The 23,926-nt window shown below is 37.9% G+C and overlaps 1 protein-coding gene across 1 annotated transcript in view; it reads left to right on the top strand.

The window, feature by feature from the left end:
- Positions 1-10,680, top strand: part of GOPC (golgi associated PDZ and coiled-coil motif containing) — a 51,249-nt gene extending 40,569 nt beyond the window's left edge. The window contains exons 4-9 of the mRNA XM_007956274.2: positions 44-219; positions 1,405-1,570; positions 3,695-3,790; positions 5,293-5,457; positions 8,333-8,513; positions 10,550-10,680. Coding sequence (XP_007954465.1) covers positions 44-219; positions 1,405-1,570; positions 3,695-3,790; positions 5,293-5,457; positions 8,333-8,513; positions 10,550-10,680 — 915 coding nt within the window. The remainder of the gene's footprint in view (positions 1-43; positions 220-1,404; positions 1,571-3,694; positions 3,791-5,292; positions 5,458-8,332; positions 8,514-10,549) is intronic.
- Positions 10,681-23,926: the final 13,246 nt, after the last annotated feature.

The following is a 23,926-nucleotide window of genomic DNA, read 5'->3' as shown; positions in this document are numbered from 1 at the left end:
AAATATTTTCATTAAATTATATTTTTGCAAAAAATCACAACAGGAGAGAGAGCTTGAAGCAAACAAAAAAGAAAAAATGAAAGAAGCTCAACTTGAAGCTGAGGTGAAATTGTTAAGAAAAGAGAACGAAGCCCTTCGTAGACATATCGCTGTTCTCCAGGCTGAAGTTTACGGGGCTAGACTGGCTGCTAAGTACTTGGATAAGGAACTGGCGGGAAGGTATGTAAACACGGATACTCTACACTTCAGTGACCAATTGGCTCTTAAATTTCAATCTTTCATGCTGAATAGGGCATTAACCCTTGTCCTAAGAAGTATTTTTAAATTGTTTATAGTTTATTGTTGTTAAATTAATATTGATAATATTATATATTGTAGATATGCTTACCCATATTTAATACATATGACTAGGATCACACACACATACAAGCACACACACAAATACTGACTGACTGTGGAATACCAGCGAGTCTGCAGAGCAGCGTTTGTCATCGTTTCTTGCCTTGACAAGATCTCTGGCGGCGTAGTGCCTAAGACACTTAACTCCTAACCAGAAGGTTGGCAGTTCAAACCTACCAGCCACTCCTTGGAAGAATGGTTGGGCAATCTACTTCCATAGTGATACTGCCTTGGAAATCCAAGGAGGGGTGACTATGAGTCGAGTCTGACTCTACAGCATGTTAACAATAACTTGCCTTGACACCATGACAGCTGGTGTTTGCATGTATATCAGAACTTCCATGAGGGATTCTTTCTGGGATCACCAAAACCCAGTCTTTCTTACCCCTTGAGAAAAACATGCTGTAATTAAATTAATGATAGCAATTTTAGCATACTACCACACAGGTTCTACCTGCTTTCATTTTTTTAAGTAAGTAGTTCCTAAACTTTGGTTATTATTAGTACTGAGTCATTTTCTGCTCATTGTTTTAAATGTCACTTTAAGAATTGATGTGGAGCAAATAAAAACAATTTATTTCATCATGAAATAAACATTTTCTAATAACTTTTTATACCGTATTTTTTTTTGTACTGAAATTGCCATTAGAAGAAATGTTTCTGTATAGTTAACTTCATCTTTAATAGTATCTGGCTAAGTTCACTGTACTACCTTGTTTACTTACTAGACATGAAACACATTAATTGCTGTTAATTTCATAAATTATTTTTGGATGTGTTTGAATTAAGTATATGATTAAATTCATTCCTTTATTTACTGGTTTTCCCTTGAAGACATGTCCTTTTCAAAGCTTTCGTATCATTATAAATCTGAGAGGCCTCAATAATTAGTTTTATTACTAATTGAGATTTATGCAGGAGCTGCAGACATTGAGTAATGCTTCTGAATTCTCTCTAGTGAGCATAATGAGAAACTAACTGAATTCATTTTTCCCCAATATGAAGGGTCCAACAAATACAGTTACTAGGACGAGATATGAAGGGACCTGCCCATGATAAGCTTTGGAACCAGTTAGAAGCTGAAATACATTTGCATCGTCACAAAACTGTTATCAGAGCCTGTAGAGGACGTAATGACCTAAAACGACCAATGCAAGCACCACCAGGCCACGTATGTTTGTTTGATACCACTCCCCACTCAACCTCTTCCTTTTCTCTTTAATTGGAACTTTTTCTGTTCTTTTATTGTTACTATTATTATTATTATTATGGTAATATTTAAAACCTTACCAAAGGAAAATAATGTATTCCCTCTGTGAAATGTATTGTAAGAATTGATAGGTACGTGAAGTTGGTGGGAGAGGAGTAGGGATGGCAATAAGTACTTATGCTGTTGTCTTCTTTGGCGTATTAGTGATCCCTGTTAACTTCTAGGACTCCACTAGACTTGAGAAATGGAGAAGTTAGGAGGAAAACAAAGTAGTTTGTGTTGGTTGTGTCAAGGTGATACAAGCAGACTTTTGAAAGTGGCTAAATATAAGGCTGGAGTTCTAGGCAGTGGCCAGATGGCAAAAATTCTTCTATGCAAAATAAAGTAATTTGAATTTTAACCTGACATTCATAGGACTTTTTAAAAAAAGAATAGACTTAAGCAAATTTATACTTTTGGACCCTTACTTTAGTGTAATAAAGAGGATATATTAGTTTAGGGCCAAATTGGAATCAGGGCTTTATTAAAAAGATACTTTGGTAATCTGAGGAGAAAATAATGAGGGCAAGAAAAAGTAGAATTTTAGAGGAGAAAGAATTAGAATTCAAGAAGGCTTGGTGACTGACTATGCTTGGTTCAGTAGGTGAATGAGAATGAAGAGCCTCTGTTACTAGTGTGGGCAACTGAGTGGGGGTACAGGCATCCCCCGATAAAAGAAATGAGGACAACACGTGTTCAGTTTTATACATGATGTGGGTGCTAGTGGGACATCCAATATATATCCAGACTCTGAAATTCAGAAGAGAAATCTAAGTTGAAGAAATAATAGGGAAATCCATGGAATCGATAAAGGTCACCCAGTATTAGTGTACATGAAAAGAAAAGAATAGGAGGCCAAGCACAGAAACTTTTATGGAGTGGAGGATGGAAATGGATTGCCAAAGAAAAGAATCTGAGATGGAGCTGTTAGATACAGGCCACCTAGTAGAGTGGTGAACAGAAACCATGGAAAAAAGAGAGTTTCAAAGAGTGGATAGTCAGTAGCATCAGCTTCTTTCTGTAGGGTTCAAAAAAGGTAGTGACTAAACAGTGTTCATTGGATATAGCAGTACTGGTTGCTGGTAACCATAGAGAAGATAGTTTCGGTGAAGTGGGTGGGGGCAAAACCCAGTTACAGGCATTGTATTTGGGAGGTAAGGGAGGTATGGTGAGGATGAACTTTGTGTAAAGATTAAGAAAAGTGGAAGTGGTAGTTGGTAAAAAAAGATGTAGGTAATTGAAGGGAAGAGATTTGTGGTTTTTTGTCTTGTGTTTGCACATGGTCAGTACTTTGAAACTAGAAGAGGCTTGGAATTTGTTTATATGCTGAACAGTGAAAGACAGAAAGGGAAACATAAAGGTACCAGAGAAAGAATTATTAATAGTGTAAGACCCTTTATTTAAGAGAAATTCCAGAGCACCAGAGAGTGAAGAAGTAACTAATGCTTCAGTTGGAAATTTGTTTTCCAATTCTGTGAATCAATGAAAATGGATGAAGATCTTTAAGAAATTTTTCAGTGAAGATAGACAGTTACCTACTTTCATTTTGTTCATCAGGAGCTCTGGTGGCACAGTGGTTAAGGCATTGGTTGCTAACCAGCAGGAGAAAAATGAGGTAGTCTGTTTCCATAAAGATTTACAGCCTTGGAACCCTGTGGGACAGTTGTACTCTTCCGTATGCAGTTACTATGAGTCACATTGTACTCTAGGGCAGTGGATTTGTTTTTGTGGTTTTGGTATTAGTTCATCAGTTAATTCCTCACATACTTTGTTTTATAATGCTCTGTAATTTAAAAAGAGTATTAATATTAAAGAGATTATTGATAAAAGGGTGAGAAAAATCATGCATAAATTTCACTATTTTAACATAACTACTCTTTTTTTCCATTTTTATCTACTAATCCTTTGATAACTTTCTTAATTACGTACTTTTACTCCATCAAGGAAATTAATAAAGATTTCTAGAAGCAAACTATGTGACCTGGTTTCACTCCATTTGGTATATTATATAGTAATATTTCATTTTCTTCCTTTTTCCCCTGTAAGGATCAAGACTCCTTAAAGAAAAGCCAAGGTGTTGGTCCAATTAGAAAAGTTCTCCTCCTTAAAGAAGATCATGAAGGCCTTGGCATTTCAATTACAGTAAGAAGTAGTGCTTCCAGTCCCCTTTTCTGCTGTTAGCTACTATAAGCACGCTCTTTTGTTGGATATTATTGGGGAACAAATTGTTCTGGATATATTTTCTCTAATACATGAAATTAATCCTCAATGGCACATCACTGTGCTTTATGTGAACATTTTTAATATGTAAATCTGCCTAACAACTGCTAAATAAACCTTCAGTAAGCACAGGTTAGCATTTTTATTATGACCCCCAGGTCATAGTTCTGTGCCCTATAACTGTGATGTCTCTAGGAGCCTTTGGGAATAAATTCAACTTTCTTCGCTGTTAAATTGCTCCAGATTATATTGCTTTTCTCTCTAGAGTGTGTATGATCTTTCTCTTCTCTCATTTCTTTGTTACCATATTCCACTGACTCTTTGATATATATTCTTCTTTTTAAAAATTTGATGTGTTTACAGTTATGTTGGGCAACATTCCTGATAGCAGTCTATTATAAAGTGCGTGTGTTTGGAGTAATTTCACCTGTATTCCAAGTGTGTTGTACCAGATGAATGAATAAAGTGGCTTTACTCTAATTTTCTTTTGGTAATGTGTAGCCAAGTGTAGCCACTTTGTTTCTTTCTGTTGTCACTGTGAGTCAGAGCCGACTTCCAACATCTAACAGCAGCCATTGCATAAATTCATTTGTTTCTGATATTGCTTCATGTAAGAATGTTTCTTATAATAAAATGTTGATCCCGTGGGTATTTATAGAATACCTGCCTTTTTTAATGCACTGCTCTCAAAGGGCATAAATTCTATTAGGAGATAAGATATGCATATACATACATAAATAGCTATAGTGAAACCTGTGAGAATAGGAACTCTTGGGGTTTTTCCCAGTTTTGCGAGTTTTCTGCCTTTGACAAAACACAGCTTACCACTTTTCTTTCTTTTCTTTTTTATTTTAGTAGAACATATTTTGAGTTTTCCTCTCTTGACAGCTTTCTGCCGTACACAGGTTCCATGGTTCTCAGGTTTTTCTGTGTAATGCAACCTAAAATGTGATCGTACTAAATACTATACTTCTGCACTTCTGCCTTGCACATTTTTTCACATTTTAATATCTGGAATTGAGGTGCATCCTCTCAGTTGTTTTTATGGTACATAAAATAATGATGTGTCTTACCCCACTGATGATGATTTAAGCTTGATAAATTATAGTAGTGCTGACTACTAAGATTTAAATACTCCTTTTCACTAAAAGAGTTCAGCCAATTACAGTTTTTTGTTGTTTTGAGGGTTTTTTTTTTTTTTGTAGTTCTGAAATAGATTTTAGAAAAATACATGTAATTAATCATTTTACTCAGATGTAACTCTCTAATACTTGTAGTACCTTATTTAACATTAAGTAGGATTTATACTATAGGTGCTTATTGAGAGATATTTAAAAAAAATAGTTTGGATCTATTTAGAATAGTCTGTGACTATATTTTTCAAAAGAGTAAATTAATTTATTGCTTTTTGTTGTTTTCGTTAGGGCGGGAAAGAACATGGTGTTCCGATCCTCATCTCTGAGATCCATCCAGGGCAGCCTGCTGATAGATGTGGAGGGCTACATGTTGGGGATGCTATTCTAGCCGTCAATGGAGTTAACCTAAGAGACACAAAGCATAAAGAAGCTGTAACCATTCTTTCCCAGCAGGTAAGTTCCCTTTACATAGTTAAAATTGTGTCTATCAGTTGTTCTTTTTAAATCTATTGAATGCTTTATACTTCCTTAGGAGGTTTCTCAAGTAGTGAAGTGTTTGTATGTATAGTACGTAGTTCTCTTTGATTTGGAGCTTTTATAAAGACAATCAGTCAAATTTACCAAAAAAGATACTGCTTGCTTTTTTCCATAGCTAACTTCCAGCAGTTCATTTGCTGCAGTGTCCTCCTCTGTGGAGTAGGGATTGAAATAGAGTTTTGAGGATTAAGTATGGTAACAGTAGGGCCCAGTACTTAGAAAGCAAAACATCATTAGTGACTAAAATGCTATACAAATATAAGGTATACCAAAGGCAGTGCTAGAATTGGATTGATATCACAGTCATAGATTTTTAGAACTGAAATGGTCCTTAGAAGTTATCTAGCCCAAACCTCTTATTTAAAAGGAGTAAACTGGCATTTATAAAGATTAAACAATTTACTCAACATCACAGAGCAAATAAATTTAGATTCTGGAGTAATGCCCAGGACTCATATTTGTTATCCAGTATATTTAAGATGAGGAGCTCTGGTGGCATAGTGCCTAAGGCATTTAACTGCTAACCAGAAGGCCGATGATTCAAACCCACCAGCCACTCCTTGGAAGGAAGATTGGGCAATCTACTTCCGTAGAGATACTGCCTCGGAAACCTCAGGAGGGGTCGCTGTGAGTCGGATCTGACTCGATAGCAGTGAGTTTGGTTTTTGTTGTTTATGCTTAGAATGTTTGTTTTGTGTTTCCCTTTGAGAGGTTGATAGTATGTTGAGATGTTTGTTGGATCATCAGTATAGTATGCCAAATAGAATTGAATCTCAGGATTGAAAGTGAATTTATAGCTTGTTTAGTTCAATTCTAGTGAACATCACTATTTAAATAATTGCATTAAAGGAGACTTGCCTGATGATCAGTTGTCCGTTCTGTTGTTATACAGTGATAATTTTTCTTTGAAAGCTCTTTCTCACATTAAGCCTAAAATGTGTCTCTGTGACAGCTACCCACAGATATAATTCTGACATCTAGAGCTTTACTAAAGACTACAGCATTATCCATTTATCTCCCCAAAAGTGGTATTTTAAAAGCATCATGTGATAAGAGAGATCTAAGAATACTAGCATCTTTAAGGTAGTGTTTTCTGACCCTACTTGACTGACTGATATAGCACTAGAGTGGTATGAATGGAAACTGTGGTGAAGGACACTACAAATAGGCAGTCAGGAAACACTAAGTGCATATTGAATTCTGAGGCATAACCCTGAACTGTTAGGAAAGAGGAGCATTGAAAAGACTGACTTAGTGAATAGAATGAAAAATGGCTTATTTTTTGTTTTGCTCTTTTGAGAAAAAGTAGACATAATGTTCAGAGAGTTGGAATTATCAGGCTAATGATTGTAGTCTCTTATTAAATAATAATTGTAACTTGGATTTTTTTTTATGTAAAATAATCTTACTTTTTACTTAAACATAAAATTGTTATTAAGGAAAAACAATGTAATTATTATACATTTAGTTTAGCATAGTAGAAAGAGTCGAATTTCTGTTTTTCTGTTAACTTATCATATTGGGAAAGCTATCCACCCTCTCTGAAACTTATTCATGTTTTTCATTCACATAAAAGAGAATATAATAATATGGTTATTCTGAGGATTGAAGGATATCATTTTAAGAAAGTGTTACTGGTGAAGATACCTTGATTAGCACTATGTCTTGATTAGTGATAGTTAAAAGCTTTGAGAGCTATTCAGTAAAAAAACACAAAGTCATTGTATAGGAATTTCTTTGATTTAGTTACGGAAAAATTTGTTTGATGCCCGCCAAAGGGGCAAGGAGGCCACATCTCCTGACCTCCTTTAACCCCACAAGAGGAAGACAGAATCACCATCAGTAGCCCAAAGCCTATTCCTGCGAGGCCAGACATGCTGCTTTCATCCAGCCCTTTCATTAACCCTGACACCAGCTGTTCCTCCAGCAGCACCCACCAGTGGCCACACAGAACTCACAGATTATGGGGTTTAATAGGGAAGCACCAGGCTACAATTCAAGTTCACGAACAATGCTCAGTCTCTCTCAGCCTGTTGTCTCTCAGCTGACAGTCTCTCACAGTCCCCTCTTCCAGCAGTACGTGTCTCTCAGGAGCATGTTTTTTTCAGCAGCACATCCTTCTCAGCCAGCAGTCAGAGAGACTTCTGCCTCTAGGAGGCCTCCTTTTGAGCCTGGCAGAGTGGCCAAACTAATCAATCATAACATCAGAATTCTAAGCACCTGAGAGACAGTGAACTTCCCAGGACATTGCTTTGTGCCATTCTCAACAGAAATACCCCAGGTGGATAACTTTAATGATTAGGAGCTCCTCAGTTGCTCACAGCAAATTCCACCACGGAATTTACAAAGTCTTATGACTAGAAAAGCCATACTAGGTAATTTACTATACTGCAGTGCCTTTAGTGTAACTTTATTTAATAATGACTAGTTAAGTTAGATGGATTTACTGAATTGCTGTGTAAAATAAAAAATGGCAAAATGACTTTTAAATTTAATAGTCGTTCCAAAATTCTATGAATTGAATATTCGAGCATCCTTTTTAATTTTAGATCGGTCAGTAAAAATGTGATTGGTAGAAAGCTTCTGTAATGTTAGAAATAACTTATTTGTAGAATATTTATGGGGTTGGTCTAGTCTGATGCCTCTTTCCTTCCTGAGATTCTGGAATTCCATTACTTGCTGTCATGAAAGGAGCTATATCTGAAGTGCAGTTCTTTTCTCCCCATCCCAAATAATTTGAAGATACTTTTAAAATTACGATAACTTGACTTCTTTTCTTTCCCTTTTTTAGAGAGGAGAGATTGAATTTGAAGTAGTTTATGTGGCTCCTGAGGTGGACTCTGATGATGAAAATGTAGAGTATGAAGATGAGAGTGGACATCGTTACCGTTTGTACCTTGATGAGTTAGAGGGAGGTGGTCATCCTGGTGCTAGTGGTAAAGACACAAGTGGGGAAATCAAAGTATTACAAGGTAAAAAAAATCCACTCTAAAATTTATTACTAATATATGTATTGTTGACAAATTTTAAAATAAAAACCATCACATATTACATATTCTCCAGTAACAGCTCTTTTGCTTGTTTACAGTTTTATTGTATATTGGTAACTATGTGAAAATAGTATTTACATGTTTTTCTAGATTCATCTTGGACTGTTAAGAAAAATGCATAACTGGTTACTGGACTAGTAATTATCCTTGAAGAATAAATAAAACTCAAGTTTTATAGACTCTAAAAGAAAGATCAACCTGCCTTTTAGAGTAAATATATCTTAAGGTGATCTCTATCTTAAACCAGGCCTTCTCTCATAAGTATTATATGCTAAGTATGAATAATAGAAAATACATTTTTTAAATTAAAATGTGTAATTTATGTTAGGGAGCTCTGGTAGCATAGTGGCTAAGACACTTGCCTGCTAACCAGACGGCTGGTGATTCAAACCCACCAGCCACTCCTCGGAAGGAAAGTTGGGCAATCCTACTTCCGTAGTGATACTGCCTCAGAAACCCAAGGAGGGGTCGCTATGAGTCGGGGCCGACTCGACAGCACATAACAATAATAATAACATAAATTTATGTTAACATTTACTGAGTTTATTATTTTTTAGCAAAGTAATATTTTGAAAATTTCTCAGTTTCAATTGCTAATATGATAAAAACCAATGATCATGACCCACACAAACAAGGTCTTTGGAGTTCTCAATACTTATTAAGAATGTAAAGGTATCCTGAAACCAAAAATTTTGAGAACTTCTGACATAACAATTTTTTTGGTGAATCGATGAACTGCTGCCCTTTTGATAAAATTTGTGCATTGTGAATTACCTTCACATAATACTGTAGTAGCAACTGCTGTTTGCCCCATGCATCTTGAACAAAACTACTGTAGCAGTATGTTAAAACCTTACATTGTTGAGTTCTCCTGGTGGCTTCATTTTCTTTCACCCTTTCCACTATTTTCTGTCAGAATTAGAAGGTGTAAAACCCAATGCCATTGAATCGATTCTGACTTATAGCGACCCTATAGGACAGAGTAGAACTGTCCTGTAGGGTTTCCACAGCTGTAAATCTTTACGGAAGCGACTGCCTCATCTTTCTCCAGTGCAGCGGCTGGTGGGTTCGAACTGCTAACCTTTTGGTTAGCAGCCAAACGCCTTAACCACACCACCACCAGATGCTTAGCCCTTCTATTTTGCAGTTGAAGCTAGAAGCTTTTCTCTGTCACCTATGCAAGTTACAGACTCAAATAACCAAAAATTTATCTTGTGTTTCATCACTGTTAACTGACTTACTTCACATAAAATACGTTCATTCATTATTGGTTAACACATGTCCATACTTCACAGCTCATTTAAATAGGTGACATGGTCAACTCTTATTTATTTGCAAACGTATTATCTATTTTGTACAATGGGCTCAAACAGCAATAATTATGAAGATGTCACAGGACCTAGTAATGTTTCATTCTGTTATACATAATAAGGTTACTGTGAGTCAGAATCACTCAAAGGCACCTAACAACCACAGATTATCCAGAGTTTACAATTTTAACTAGATAATGTCTTGCCAACAAGCTAGATTTTTAGTGGTAAACCAATTATGTACCCCAGTGGACTGATATTAAATAAATAAGAATGCAAATATATGAAAGAAAAATACAGTTCATAGTTCAGTAGAAATTGGTATAAGTTGAATTAATGAATTTTACAATTATATATATCAAGTCTGAGTTTCATAGAGTACTTGGTAGGACATTTTGTATAATTTTAAGTAAGTATAGTAGGTAATATTAAAAAATGACGCGTTTGATCATTGATATAAGAAGGAAGAATTACTTTGTCAGGAACTGCTAACATGACTACACTAGTGCCCTTTCATTTTTGTATTTCTATTATTAAGCATAGTGGCCTTTTCTTTGTTTCTTGTTCAATAAAATTTTAACACTGATCTTTTTTTTTTGTTTTACTAGAAAGCATCTGGACTTACTTGTTTACTTATTTTCCCTTCAGGATTTAGTAAGAAGACAGTAACTGATGCACATGAAAATGGAGACCTGGGAACTTCAAGTGAAACGCCCCTAGATGACAGTGATTCTAAATTAGATGATCTGCACAGTCCGTATCATAAAAATTCTTATTAAATTGACTGTATCTCCAGACACAATTGTTAATTAGACTATTCTGAATTGGGGGCACTAGGGAAGATGGTGACAAAGACTGTACAAGATCAAGAGAGGCTGTTGATTGACTAAAGGAAAGGTGGTACCTCAGGGCTTCATGTGAACAATTAATTTTAAATGCATAAACCCCCCTGTTTCTGTGGTATACCATAATTAACTATTGCATGTAAAGCAATTTTGATTTTCTTAAAATTTTAAGCACCAAAGCATGTGTTTCCCAAAGGGATATTACTACGTTCTTAAATACCAAATGAAGCATTGCTGTTTTATTTGGTTCCTTTTCTATTGAGTAGAAGGACACTGTATTGGAATTTTATAAGAAATAGCCTTTAAATACAAGAGAGTAAATGAGCTAATAAGATATATTCCAGAACATTAAATGTGATGTTTCAAAGGGCAGAAATTGACTCAGTGAATTGCAGAAATGTAGGTTTGACACTTTTTTTTTTAACTGAAAGATTTTTCTTAATTTACTGTACATCCAGATATCTAAATAATTTCTTAAAGATCATTTATTGTAATGAGTTTTCCTTTCACCTTTATTCACTGCAGTACAAATAGTTTTCTTTCAGTAATCCTGTATCAATCAGTGCTGTACTGAAAATAATTTATGAAAAGTTTCTTGCATATTTTACTTTTGGTATTTGAAAGAAATGCAGACAAGTGTGAAGTACCAGTTCTCAATTATGTTGATCTGTGTATGCAGTGCTGGAGCATTACATTATCAGTATGTAGTCTCAGATGCTTATTTTCTGGGATCCATGAACGCAAGTTTTGTACATTTTAAATTGTTCATAAAGTTTGTCTTGTGTTAATACTGGCATTTAAAAGTTGTTGGCAATGAGAACTTAAATTTATTACTGTATGACAAAATACATTGTATTCAGAAGCCATTTACTCTTAAATTAACTGCTTTCCAATTATCTAAAAAACGGGGGGCAAACATGGGCAAGCTGAGGTGAGGAAATTTTGAGACAGTGATTGTTTGGGTTGACTGAAGCACTCTTCGTATGTAAACGATGAATTTGCTACGTCTCTTCCTTCAGGATTCAGCACGGTGGGCCTGCTCTTCTATTTACTGTTCTGCAGGCAGTTGTACTCTGCTGGGCAAAGTCCAGATGTTGCATCTAAAGAGGTGATAGTCTTGCCAGGATCACTGTTTTAAAAGATGTACTTTCAAGGGAGTGTTAAGTGGGGAAAAGCCTAAAAGGCTTCTAGAATATTATCAGTATCTTCCATTTCTAGTATTCATATGTTATGGGATATAAAACACATTTTCTTGTCGTTCCCAGATGCACTATATATTTGTTCATAGATAAATCTATAAATGTATATACCTTATTTGGTGATTTAGCTATTTATAAATTTTGTGTTTTAACTGTTGCTCATTTATGTTTTGTTTTGATTGGTTATGTTCATCTATATGTCACCATGTTAATTTGTAATAGAAGTACACTTCATAATGTGTATTGTTACAGATATTAAAATATTTTGTAGCATAACATTGCTGCTAAGCAAAACCTAGTATTTAATTGTATGACTGAATAAGCAAGTTACATGTCATTGTTTGCTCTGACAGGCTAGATCTTTACAAGAAAGAAGAAAAAGTTTTTCCTTATGCATTCTCCCTATTTGTACACATACTGCCGAGTATAACATGAGATCTTCAAACTGGACATTAGCTAATGTATTCGTTTACAGAAAAAAATCCCATTGTGGCAGATCTGAAAATTTTTTTTGTTATAACATGAAGGCATGACATTCTTATCTTCAAAAAAAACAGCCTGGGATGGGATGACCATCACATTTTGTTTTCCCCCAAGAATATTCTTTATCAACTATTACTGAATCCTTAGGAAATGAAAGCTAAAACCTTTTGATTTTCAGAAACCATCTAAGGAGTCTATAGAGAGGGTTTTTTTGAGCCTTGAAATGGCATTTTTGTGAGAATACTATATAATTTGAAAGGTAGTATGAAATGCTGATGATATAAATTCCTTTTAAGGACTCATAAAACAGAATGAATATTGATCCAAGTAGTTTAAAGTTGCATAAGTCAGATCCCTTTTCACCTGCTTCTCCTTGGTTCGTCAGCCTTTATTGGACCACTGTTGCTCAGATACTGCTGTGGGCTTTCTGTCAGATGTTTTAGAAAGTATCTGGTTAAAAGTTCATTTTAGAATATATGGTCTTTCAAAAATGAACTAAGATTTACAGACTTTTTTCCAAAAAGACTGAATGAGAAGCAATTTTTATATTATATATATATATATAAGAAAAAAACTTGTTTAATACTCATACTTCTAGAACAAGACCAAACAGTTAAGGAGAAAACTATTGCAAAGCCATTATGATTACAAAAACAAAGTAAAGAAAAATACACACATGCATAAGCAAACAGAACAGTTGAGAAAACACTTTGAGCAGAATGTGAGTTATAGTTATGTGTGTATATATTTGCACCCTGACCTCTAAAATTCTCTTCTCCAGTATCTCTCCTGTGCATTTGATGTAAAAGTGACATTTGGGTTATGGGAATATTGTTAAAATAGATTTAAGAAAGTTGAAAATTTTTTGAGTCTTGGTAATTATAACTGAGCAATTGTCAGAAGTTGGCACAGCTTGTTCTTGGTGCTGGTTTTTTCCTACCACAGTGGACTTTTGTTTTGTTTTTATATTTAGAAACAAAAAGGTATATTGATTTATTTGTATGTTGAACATTGTTTGACATCCTTGTTTTATTATGTCATTGAATTTTCCACCTGTCCAGTCTTCCACTTAGGATCGGCCTCAAATCTATAGAATTTATGACAATTGTGTATCTACTTAGGTTGACGTTAATATTTTTTTATTAGTCTGTAAATAAAGATGGCATCTTCTATATTAAAATGATATTGATATCATTTTTTTAAAAATAAACATTTTATGTTTCTTTTGCATTTAATATTTTGGTTTATCGTTTCTGGTATTTGTACCAACATGTCATAAAGTGCATGCCAAGGCTGAGCCCAGTGACTAGGACTGTGGTGGAGATGTGTGTATATATGAACTTCCTGACATTAGGAATCATTTGATCTGATTTAGTTAGACGTGTTGGTAGGAGGAGCTGCCAGAGCAACTGTGGGAACAGTTTTCTTTTGAAACTCATCAAGTGGAGAAAACTCTACTCTCCTTGGCTTTGTTCTGTGTTATATTGGCAACCAAATTCCCCATAAAATAACATTGATAAAAATTAGAAAACCAATCCTAAATACTATCTAAGGTAGTATATCCTTCCATTTTACAACTAAGCATGTATAATTTAGAAGCCCCAAATTATGCTGAAGTTAATTTTTAGAAAAATTTAATTCATTTTTAAGTTTCTTTGCTGCAGAAATTTCACCTAGGATCATACATAGTTAACCTAACAATATTATGTGGGATTGTCTTTTCTTTGCTAAGGATATTTGAGAGCAATCAGGAACAAAATGGCACTTTATTCTAAGAATAAATACATATCATATTACAGAAAGTGACTTAAGTCACTTTAGAATTTAGAAATACTTGATTTTTGTCATTGAACAAATAATCTTGTTTAATAATACTTAAATGCTTATTGTGTGTTGGTTTAAACTTCCAATTCACCAAATCATTTGGAGAAAAACGTCCTTTTCCCAGCATTCATCTGTATAGGATGTTGTTGAATTTATGAAATTTCAAACCTTATTTCTATATTCTTTGTTAATCAGTGTTCTATTTCAGAAGGTTTCATAATGGTAACTTATTAATCACCATGTGCTCTTGGTGCTAAATGTTTGTTTGGTAATAAAGTAATACATCTTTTTCAGGTGTATTTTGAGAGCCAAAATCATGGTTGTAGCAGTGGTGAGAATGAGTCTCTTAGATCTTCCACTGCAGGAAGCATCATTGACTGTAGGTCCTAACTGCTGCGTTATTCATGCTGAGACTACACTTCCCACAGGCTGCTCTCAGCCAGTGACTGATCACGACAGGCATAGAATGACTTCTCAACTTAAGCTCAAGGAGTCCTTAAGGCCTTGCCAAACTCCCTTCGAATCGCACTGTAATCTAAGATGCTTCCACCCAACCTTCCTTCCTCCTTTTATTCATTTGGGATCAGACCTGCATCGTGGTCTAATTGCTTCCAGCCTTCTACCAACCCTGGCTTCTCTCGCCCCTGACCAGCGTTGCCCCTAATAAATCTGTTGCACAACTAATGTCATCATTGTCTCAGAATCTGCTTCTTGGAGGACTTGGATTAACACAAATGGACTAGGAGTGGGGTCTGAAGAAGTAAATGGTAAAATGGGGATAGGGAACTGGCTCACCTCTTACCCACAGGGTGAAGAGGACAACATCCTGATTGGTAAATGGAGTATGTAGTGTCCTTCGTACAAGACATGGCACATTTGCTAAATATTTCTCAGATGATGTGTGTTACGGATTGAATTGTGCCTCCAAACTATGTGTGATAAATCCTAAGCCCTTGTACCATTTGGGAATAGGACTTTGTTGTGTTACTGAGACTTCGTCAGCGCAAGGTAAGAATAAATAGGCACAAAGAAGCCAAGCACAAACGAAGGGGAAGACACTTGCCAGATGTAAACAACTGAGTAACAGAAGCTGACAAGAGACAGGGGCCTTCTCCCAGAGATGGCAGCAAAGCTTTCCTCTAGAGCTAGTGTCCTGCATTTGGACTTCTGGCTTCCTAAATTGTGAGAAAGTGAATCCCTGATTGTTAGAGGCATGCCCTTGTGGTATTTCTGTTTAAGCAGCATTAAGACAGTGTGCCTGAACCAGTTATCCTTAGAAAGGCCTGCTTGCAAGGTTGGCCCTTGGCTGGCATCTGGGAACTTGCCTGGGTATGTTCCAAATGCCAACCTTTTGGCTAGTAGTCAGGTGTTTAACTTGCATCATTCTGATGGTATAGTGGTTAAGGCATTTGGCTGCTAAAGAAAAAGTTGATGGTTTGAACCCACCAGCCACTTCATGGAAGAAAGATGGGGCAGTCTTCTTCCATAAAGATTTACAGCCTTGGAAACCAGTGATAGTCACTATGAGTCGGAATTGACTCCATGGCAGTGAGTTTTGGAGTTTTGCTAGGTATATTCTGTTAAAAAAAAAAACAAGTGTTACTGTCAAGTCAATTTTGACTCATAATGACCCTACAGGGTAGAGGAGAACTACCCCAACAGGGTTTTAAAGGCTGCAAATCTAAATCCATGTAGTTTTTAAATGTCAATGAGTCAGTTTACACTCAAAGCAACCCCATGTGTCATTGTGCTTATAGTTGTGTAAGAAGTCTGGACATGGGATGAATGGGTTCTAGGAACTGAGAGTATCCCTTGGCTGACAGCCAACCATGAAACGGAGTTTAGTCCTGCAACTTCAACTAAGTTTGCCACAACCATGCGAGCTTGAAAAGCTTGAGCTGCAGATAAGATTGCAAAGCCAAACAAAACCCACTGCCATCAAGTCAAATTCCAACTCGTGGTGAGCCTTTAGGACTGAGTAGAACTGCCCCATAGGGTTTCCAAGGCTGTAAATCTTTACAGAGGCAGACAGCCTCATTTTCCTCCCATTGAATGGCTGGTGGGTTTGAACTGGTTAGCAGCTGAATGCTTTAACCACTACACCATGAGACTGCAGCCATGCTGAAACCTTGGTTTTAGCCTTGTGAGACCCGGAGGAAAGAACCCATTCTATATGACTGGACTTCTGACTTAGAACTATAAACTAATTGTTGTTGTTAGGTGCTGTTGAGTCGGCTCCAACTCATAGCGACCCTACGTGCAGCAGAACAGAACACTGCCCAGTCCTGTGCCAGCCTCACAGTCCTTGCTACACCTGAGCCCATCGTTGAAGCCACTGTCAATCCATCTTATCGCGGGCCTTCCCCTTCTTCGTTGACCCTCCACTTTACCAAGCATGATGTCCTTCTCCAGGGAATGGTCCCTTCTGACACCATGACCAAAGTAGGTGGGACGAAGTCTGGCCATTCTTGCTTCCAAGGAGCATTCTGGCTGCACTTCCTCCAGGACAGATCTGTTCTTTTAGCAGTCCACGGTACTTTCAGCATTCTTCGCCAGCACCACAACTCAAAAGCATCAACTCTTCTTCGGTCTTCCCTATTCATTGTCCAGCTCTCACATGTGAATGAGGTGACTGGAAATACCATGGCTTATGTCAGGTGCACCTTAGTCTTCAAGGAGACATCTTTGCTCTTCAGCACTTGAAAGAGGTCTTTTGCAGCAGATTTGCCCAATGTAATACGTCTTCTGATGTCTTAACTGCTGCTTCCATTGGCATCAACTTTTGTAGAACCAAGTAATACAAGTCTTTGACGACTTCAGTCTTTTCTCCATTAATAGTGAAGCTGTTTATCGGACCAGTTTTGGGGATTTTTTGTTTTCTTTCTCTTGGGGTGTAATCCATACTGCAGACTCTTTAATCTTCATCAGTAAGTGCTTTAAGTCATCCTCACTTTCAGCAAGCAAAGTTGTGTCATCTGCGTATCGCAGGTTGTTAATGAGTCTTCCTCCAATCCTGATGTCATGTAATGTTCTTTTTCATATAATCTAGCATCTCGGATTTATATCTAGCATCAGTGGGAGACTGCAACAAAATTTTCAAAGAAGAAGGAAGATTTGAACAATTAACAATCTTGTTTAAGAGTTCAGAGGGCATTTGGTTGTGAAAGAAACATCTTTGGATTATAAACAGGAAGATAGACAAATGGACTATATATAGCAAAATTATATATACAATATGTAAAACAGACACTAAACATGGAGTCTATGATTTGGGAACGCAGAATTTGCAATGTGATAAAGTGTCAGCAGGGGGCAGCAGATTCCAAAATGTAATATTAATATTACTTTATTATTTTATGTATGGGAGCTCTGGTAGCATAGTGGATAAGACACTTGCCTGCTAATCAGACGACTGGTGGTTCAAACCCACCAGCCACTCCTCTGAAGGAAGGTTGGGCAATCCTACTTCTGTAGTGATACTGCCTCGGAAACCCAAGGAGGGGTCGCTATGAGTCGGGGCCGACTCGACGGCACATAACAACAACAACAACAACATTTTATGTATAGGGAGCTATGAGTCAGATCTGACATGACGGCAGTGAGTTTAGTTTAGGGATCTCTGGTGGCTTAGTGCCTAAGCCATTTGACTGCCAACCAAAAGCCTGTGGGTTCAAATCCACCAGCCACTCCTCAGAAGGAAGATTGGGCAATCTACTTCTGTAGACATACTACCTCGGAAACCCAAGGAGGAGTCACCATGAGTTGGGATTGACTTGATGGCAGTGAGCTTGGTTTTTTGGTTTTATTATTAGAACGTGAAGTCATTTAAAGATTATCATATAAAATACTCTTAATATGCAAACTAACGATTACTACAGTTATATTAATTGTCCAGGGTCACATAGCTAGTAAGTGTCAAAGCCAGTACTCAAATCCTTCAGTGCTTCTGCTTGGGTTTCTGAGGCGGTATCGCTGCGGAAGTAGATCGCCCAATCTTCCTTCCGAGGAGTGACTGGTGGGTTTGAACCACCAGCTTTCTGGTTAGCAGTCAAATGCCTTAGGCACTACACCACAAGAGCTCCTATTTAGGGAAAGAAAAAGAAACAAAGATGAAATTTTAATTTCCAGTCTTCCTCCCCCAATAATTATTCTTAAATGGTGCAAAGTGCCCTTTCTTTTGGTATAGTTTTGATTTTTAAAAATGATGTTTGGGCTAGACTTGAACTTCACTAGAAATCATTTTGCTGTAATTGAGTGACTATTTACAATTGTTAATATTAACAAATACGCAAGAACTCCTAAAGTTACATAGTAGATTTCTAGATCCCTGGGATTAGGGCTTTTTCCCTCCCACAAGAACTTAATGGGAATAAAATGATGTCTTCTTGTGTGCACAACATCCCTGTATTCTGTAGGAAATAAGGCTACAGTGAAAATACACGTGATATGCAGAGAGGTTTCATTCTAATGGGTGCTCCCTGCTGCCATCCTCATCACTGTGGAGAATGCCCAGGGCTGGACCAAATAGGCTGCCAACTTCTGAAAGCAGAAAAATAGTAAAGCTAATTTAAAAAGCCAAGATTGATTTAAGGAGAAAAAGATAACAAAATAATGAAAAGAAAGAGAGAGTAAATGCAAATACACAAGAAATAATGGAGAAAGAGCCACAAATACAGAGAAAACACAAAGAGCAGAAAGAGACTACTATGTTCAATTTTATACAAATACATGTTTACAGGCTGAAGGGGAGATACCAGTTGAGAGGAACAAGTTGAAAATAAGGGGGAATAGGAATAACTGCAACAAAATCTGGGATGAGGAAGGAGGCAATGGGAATCAAGATCACAGATGAAAGTCTAATCCACCTTTTCCCTTGACACGGGAGTGAAGGAGAGAAAAGGATGCAAGTTTTTTATTTTAACTTTTACTGTGATTTGGGTGAAAATTTACAGAGCAAATTCATTTTCCATATAGCAGTCCACACACACTTTGTCTCATGACACTGACTGCAATTTCCCACAATGCCACAGCTCTCTTCCCACTTCCTCTCTGTAGTCACCTCTTCCCTGTATCCTTCTGTCCAATGCACTCCTGCTTCCCAAGCCATCTCCCTGTGCATACAGAGCCCTTCTGTTCTCCCATGATTGATCTCTCCAAGGAGTGTATCTACCTAATGTAAATGTTCAGCTTTTGTTTGGCTGGAAGCCATAGAATAGGTTCAATTCCAGACCTGAAAGGCAGCTAGGGGCCATAATCTCAGGGATTCCACCAGGCTCTATCAGACCAACAAACCTGCCCCCCCCCTTTTTTTTAATGATTTTGAGTTTTGTTCCACATGGTTCTCCCACTCTATCCAGGGTATCCTACATAGATCCCCCTCCAAGTGGTTGGCTACCACTGAGCACCATCTAGTTCTTCTGGTCTCATACTCGTGTAGGCTAAGGATCGCATGGTGTACCAGTCACGAGGACTAATTGTTTCCATGCATCTTTGGTTTTCTTCATTCTTCTTTGCTCTGGACAAGGAGAGACCCATCGTTGCATCTGGGTGGCTCCTGGCAAGGTTTTAGGATCCCAGTCACTACTTACCAAAGTAAGATGGGGAACAATGTTTTTGTGTAGTACGTTATGCCAGTTGAGCTTGATGTCCCCTTGGACGCAGGTCTTTGTGGGAAGAGATATGAACAGGCACTTGTAGAATCTGATTTTAATGACTTCATTTCCTTGGTAGGAGTCTCGGTGGTGCAAACAGTTATTGCACTTGGCGGCTGATAGTTGGAGGTTTGAATCTACCCGGAGATACCCTGGAAGAAAGGACTGGCTGTCTTCTTCCCAAACAATCAGCCATTGAAAACTCTATGGAGCACAGTTCTACTCTGACATACGATTGCCATGAGTTGGAGTGGATGCAACAGCAACCAGCTCGGTTTTTCCAGGTGAAGGAGGTGGCAAGATCTCTGATTAATGAGGGCAAAGATTTGTGGATAATGATGTTTATTGCTTTGGAATAACTAGTGAGAGGAATAGGACAAGGAGCAAATCAAAGATAAGGGAAAGGGCTGAAGAATTATGAGCCTCGTGCAAACTGGAAAAGATGGGTTTGCAACACCTCCAGTGTGAATGAAGTAATAATGTTCTGTTGCTGCTGCAATGGAGATGTGGAGGTGGTACCTGAAGGCCACTCATGTTGGGGCCTCAGAGTTTAGAATTCCTGGAAAGATAAAGGAGTGAATATGGTAAGACAGGACAAGTTAAGTGATGAGTTGGAAGGACATGCAACCTATGAAGTTTAACAACTAGAGAAAAATGTAGACTCAAGAGATTAAAGATCTTAATAAAACCAAACCAAACCCATTGCCATCAAGTTGATTCTGACTCATAGTGACCCCTCTTGGGTTTCCAAGGCAGTATATCTCTACCCATAGCAGCTGGTGGCTTTGAACTGCCAACCTTCTGGTTAGGAGTCAAATGCTGTAGGCACTGTGCTACCAGAGCTCCTAAATCTTTATGGAAGCAGATTGCCCTATCTTCCTCCTGCAGAGCAGCTGGTGAGTTTGAACTGCCAACTTTCTGGTTAGCAGCTTTCTGGTTAAGCAGCTCCTTAAAGGCCTTAATCAGATCAATGAGTAAGTGGAAAGGAAGGTGAGGAACCCATATGAGAAAGAGGCTTTGAGCCAAGAAAATTACTAGATATTAAGATGTCAGCTGGAGTTTCTGGCAAGATGAGTATGAACATGTGTGTGGGTAAATTAAGTGCAGTGGAGACTATTAGAGATGAAATCAAGAAACCATAAAAGTGACATACTGGACACTGAATGCTCCAAAACTTACACAAGAGGAGTGGAGAAGACCTTGAACTTGGCAAAAGTTCTCAATGAATGGGGAAAATAGTTTGGAAGACATTAGGTGTCACAGGGAGAATAAAAAAAAAAAAAAAATGATAGGGTTAGGTTGCATGGATATCAAAATAGGAGAGAGTTTTGAATGAGAGTGACAGTGAGAAAGGAGGTGCAAGTGTCATGTCAAGAGGAGGTTCTGCATGGCTTCTGGGCACAGCAAGTGCGCTGAGTGGAGAGAAAAAGCAGCCTTCACTTGAAAAGAATGCTAAGGAAAATGATATTGGAGGCCAATTAGACTTCAGATTGGGGAAAAAGGAGCTAATATTTATTAAGCATCTAAAACATTTTGCTGTCGAGCTGATTTCAACTCTTAAGTCACTCTATAGGACAGAGTAGAACTGCTCCATGAGGTTTCTAAGGTGGTAAATCTTTATGGAAGCAGACTGCCACATTTTTCTCCTGAGGAGGGGCCGCTGAGTTCAAATTGCTCATCTTTTAGTTAGCAGCCAAGTGCTTTAACCACTGATCCACCAAGGCTCCTCTGTGCGCAAAATACTATAAGGTAAGTTGAGCTTCACAACCCAAAATGCAAACCAGTTACTGTTGAGTTGATTACGATTCATGGCAATTCCAGGTGTGTCACAGCATAACTCTGTGCTCCAGGGTTTTCAGTGGATGATTTTTTGGAAGTAAATCACCACCAGGCCTTTCTTCTGATCTGACAGCACTTTGATAATCATTTCCATTTTAGAGATTAATAAATGGGTTTCAAATGCACCAGTAATGTGTTAAGATCACAGTTACAGATTAGAGTCCAGATTAAATCCCAGTTCTTTATAGTTTTAAAGCTTGTGCAATAGGTAAGTTGTCTTCTGTCTGTCAAGGAGACAGCATTCCAGCAAAATAGCAGACAAATTGGTATAACATATGTTCTGGTTATCTAGTGCCACTCTGACAAGAAATACACCACAAATGGGATGGCCTTAACAAACAGGAGTTTATTCTTACAATTTGGAGGCTTTAAGTCCAAGTTCAAAGTGCCAGGCTCTCGGGGCTGGGTGAAAGCCCCTCAACCTTGGGGTCAAGCTCTGCCTCCTGCTCCTGGCCCACTGGAGCTAGAGGCATTTCTTCACTCAGCTGCTGGCTGATGAGCTTGAGAAGCCCCAAGGTTGACAAGGAAAAAGGTATAGTCGCCATGTTACCTATCTACATGGCAGGCCATTAACTTAAGTCCATTGTAAATCCCAAGGTTGGCAGAGCTTAGCAGGCTGCTGAGCAACAACACAGCTACATGCAGGGTCCAAGCATGCCATAGGCTGGAGACCATTCTCAAAGCTGCTCCTTATATACGGGAAGCAGACCACATACCCAAAGGCAGCTACTCAGCTGCTCCCAGTAGATTCCACCACAGAGTTGATTGCCAGTCTCATCAGGGGGAATACTACATCCAGCTGCCCAGCCACTCAACCAGGCCTAGCCAAGTTGACATATAAACAAAACCATCACAACATACTATAGAAAAACATTGTTCTACTTCTTACCTCGGTGAATAGTGACTAGTGTCTTAAAAGCTTCTGAGTGGCTGTCTAAGGTGCAATTATTGGTTTCTCCTTGTCTGGAGCAAAGAAGAGTGAAGAAAACAAAGACACATGGAAATGGTTAGTCCAAAGGACTAATGGACAGTGAGAACCTCAGTGTATATAACCCTGAGATCAGAAGAACTACATAGTGCCCAGCTACCAATGCCAACCACTCAGAAAAGGATAAAAATTGGAGATCCTGGATAGAGTGGGAGAAAAAAACGTGAAGCAAAATTTAAAAACATAAAAAAGACTAGGTTTACTGGTTGGATAGACACTGGTGAAACCTCCGAGACTATGGCCCCAAGTCACTCTTGTGGCCTGGAATTGAATTCACTCCCGTGGCTTAACTCTCAGCCAAGTAGTAAGCCTATAAGTCAAACAGCCATACCAAGGAGATGTGCTCCTTAAAACAGTCAACCATGGGAGCTCAGAAGGGCAGCATGTGCACAGGGAGAAAGGGAGACAGGAACGCATAGGCAAGGACACAGGGAAAGGGTAATCACTGGGAGGAAGGGGGAAGTGGTGACTATAATCAGTGTCACCAAACAAACAAAATGTGGATGAACTGTTGAATGTTAAATGAAGCTGCTCTGTAAAATTTCACCCAAATCACAATAAAAAGTTGTTAAAAATTGAGAGAATGGGATCTTTTCCTCACCATAGGATATAACAGAAGGAGCCAGGCAAGTGGATTTATCTCATTCTCTCCCTGTCATATGTGCAATATGGCAAAACACCAGAAAGGAAAACCACACTATTTTTCTGCTCTTCTCCTCTAGTTTAGACTTGGTTGTGTAGGGTCATAGCAGACCTTTCCACTCAGGTCCACACCGAGGAAGTGCTATTCCCAAACAAAGTTTTCTTCTCATCCTTTAGTCATTAGATCATATGTATGGGGAAGAAACATGATGGATGAAGACAACTGCATTGAAGAGAAGGGCTGTGGACCCAAATCTATACTTACTGACTGATATTTTAATATCAAAATGCTATACACAGCCCCCTGAGGGCCTGGATTAGAAGAAAGGCCTGTTACAGAACAAATGCTTTGATAAATGTTGTCTCAATTAATTTTTTTTTTTTTTTTTGTGATTTGGGTGAAGGTTTACAGAGCAAATCCACTTTCCATACAGCATTTCACATAATATACTTTGTCTCACGTCATTAACCACAGTTTACCACAATGACAGCTCCCCTCCCACTTACTCCCTGTGGTTACCTCTTCCCAGTGTCCATCCCTCCATGCACTCCTG

This window comes from Orycteropus afer, unplaced genomic scaffold, assembly GCF_000298275.1.
Source record: "Orycteropus afer afer isolate SDZICR_OR568_19922 unplaced genomic scaffold, OryAfe1.0 scaffold00596, whole genome shotgun sequence".
Taxonomy (NCBI): domain Eukaryota; kingdom Metazoa; phylum Chordata; class Mammalia; order Tubulidentata; family Orycteropodidae; genus Orycteropus; species Orycteropus afer.
Note: the sequence above shows the minus strand (reverse complement) of the source record. Positions and strands in the feature narration are given on the sequence as shown.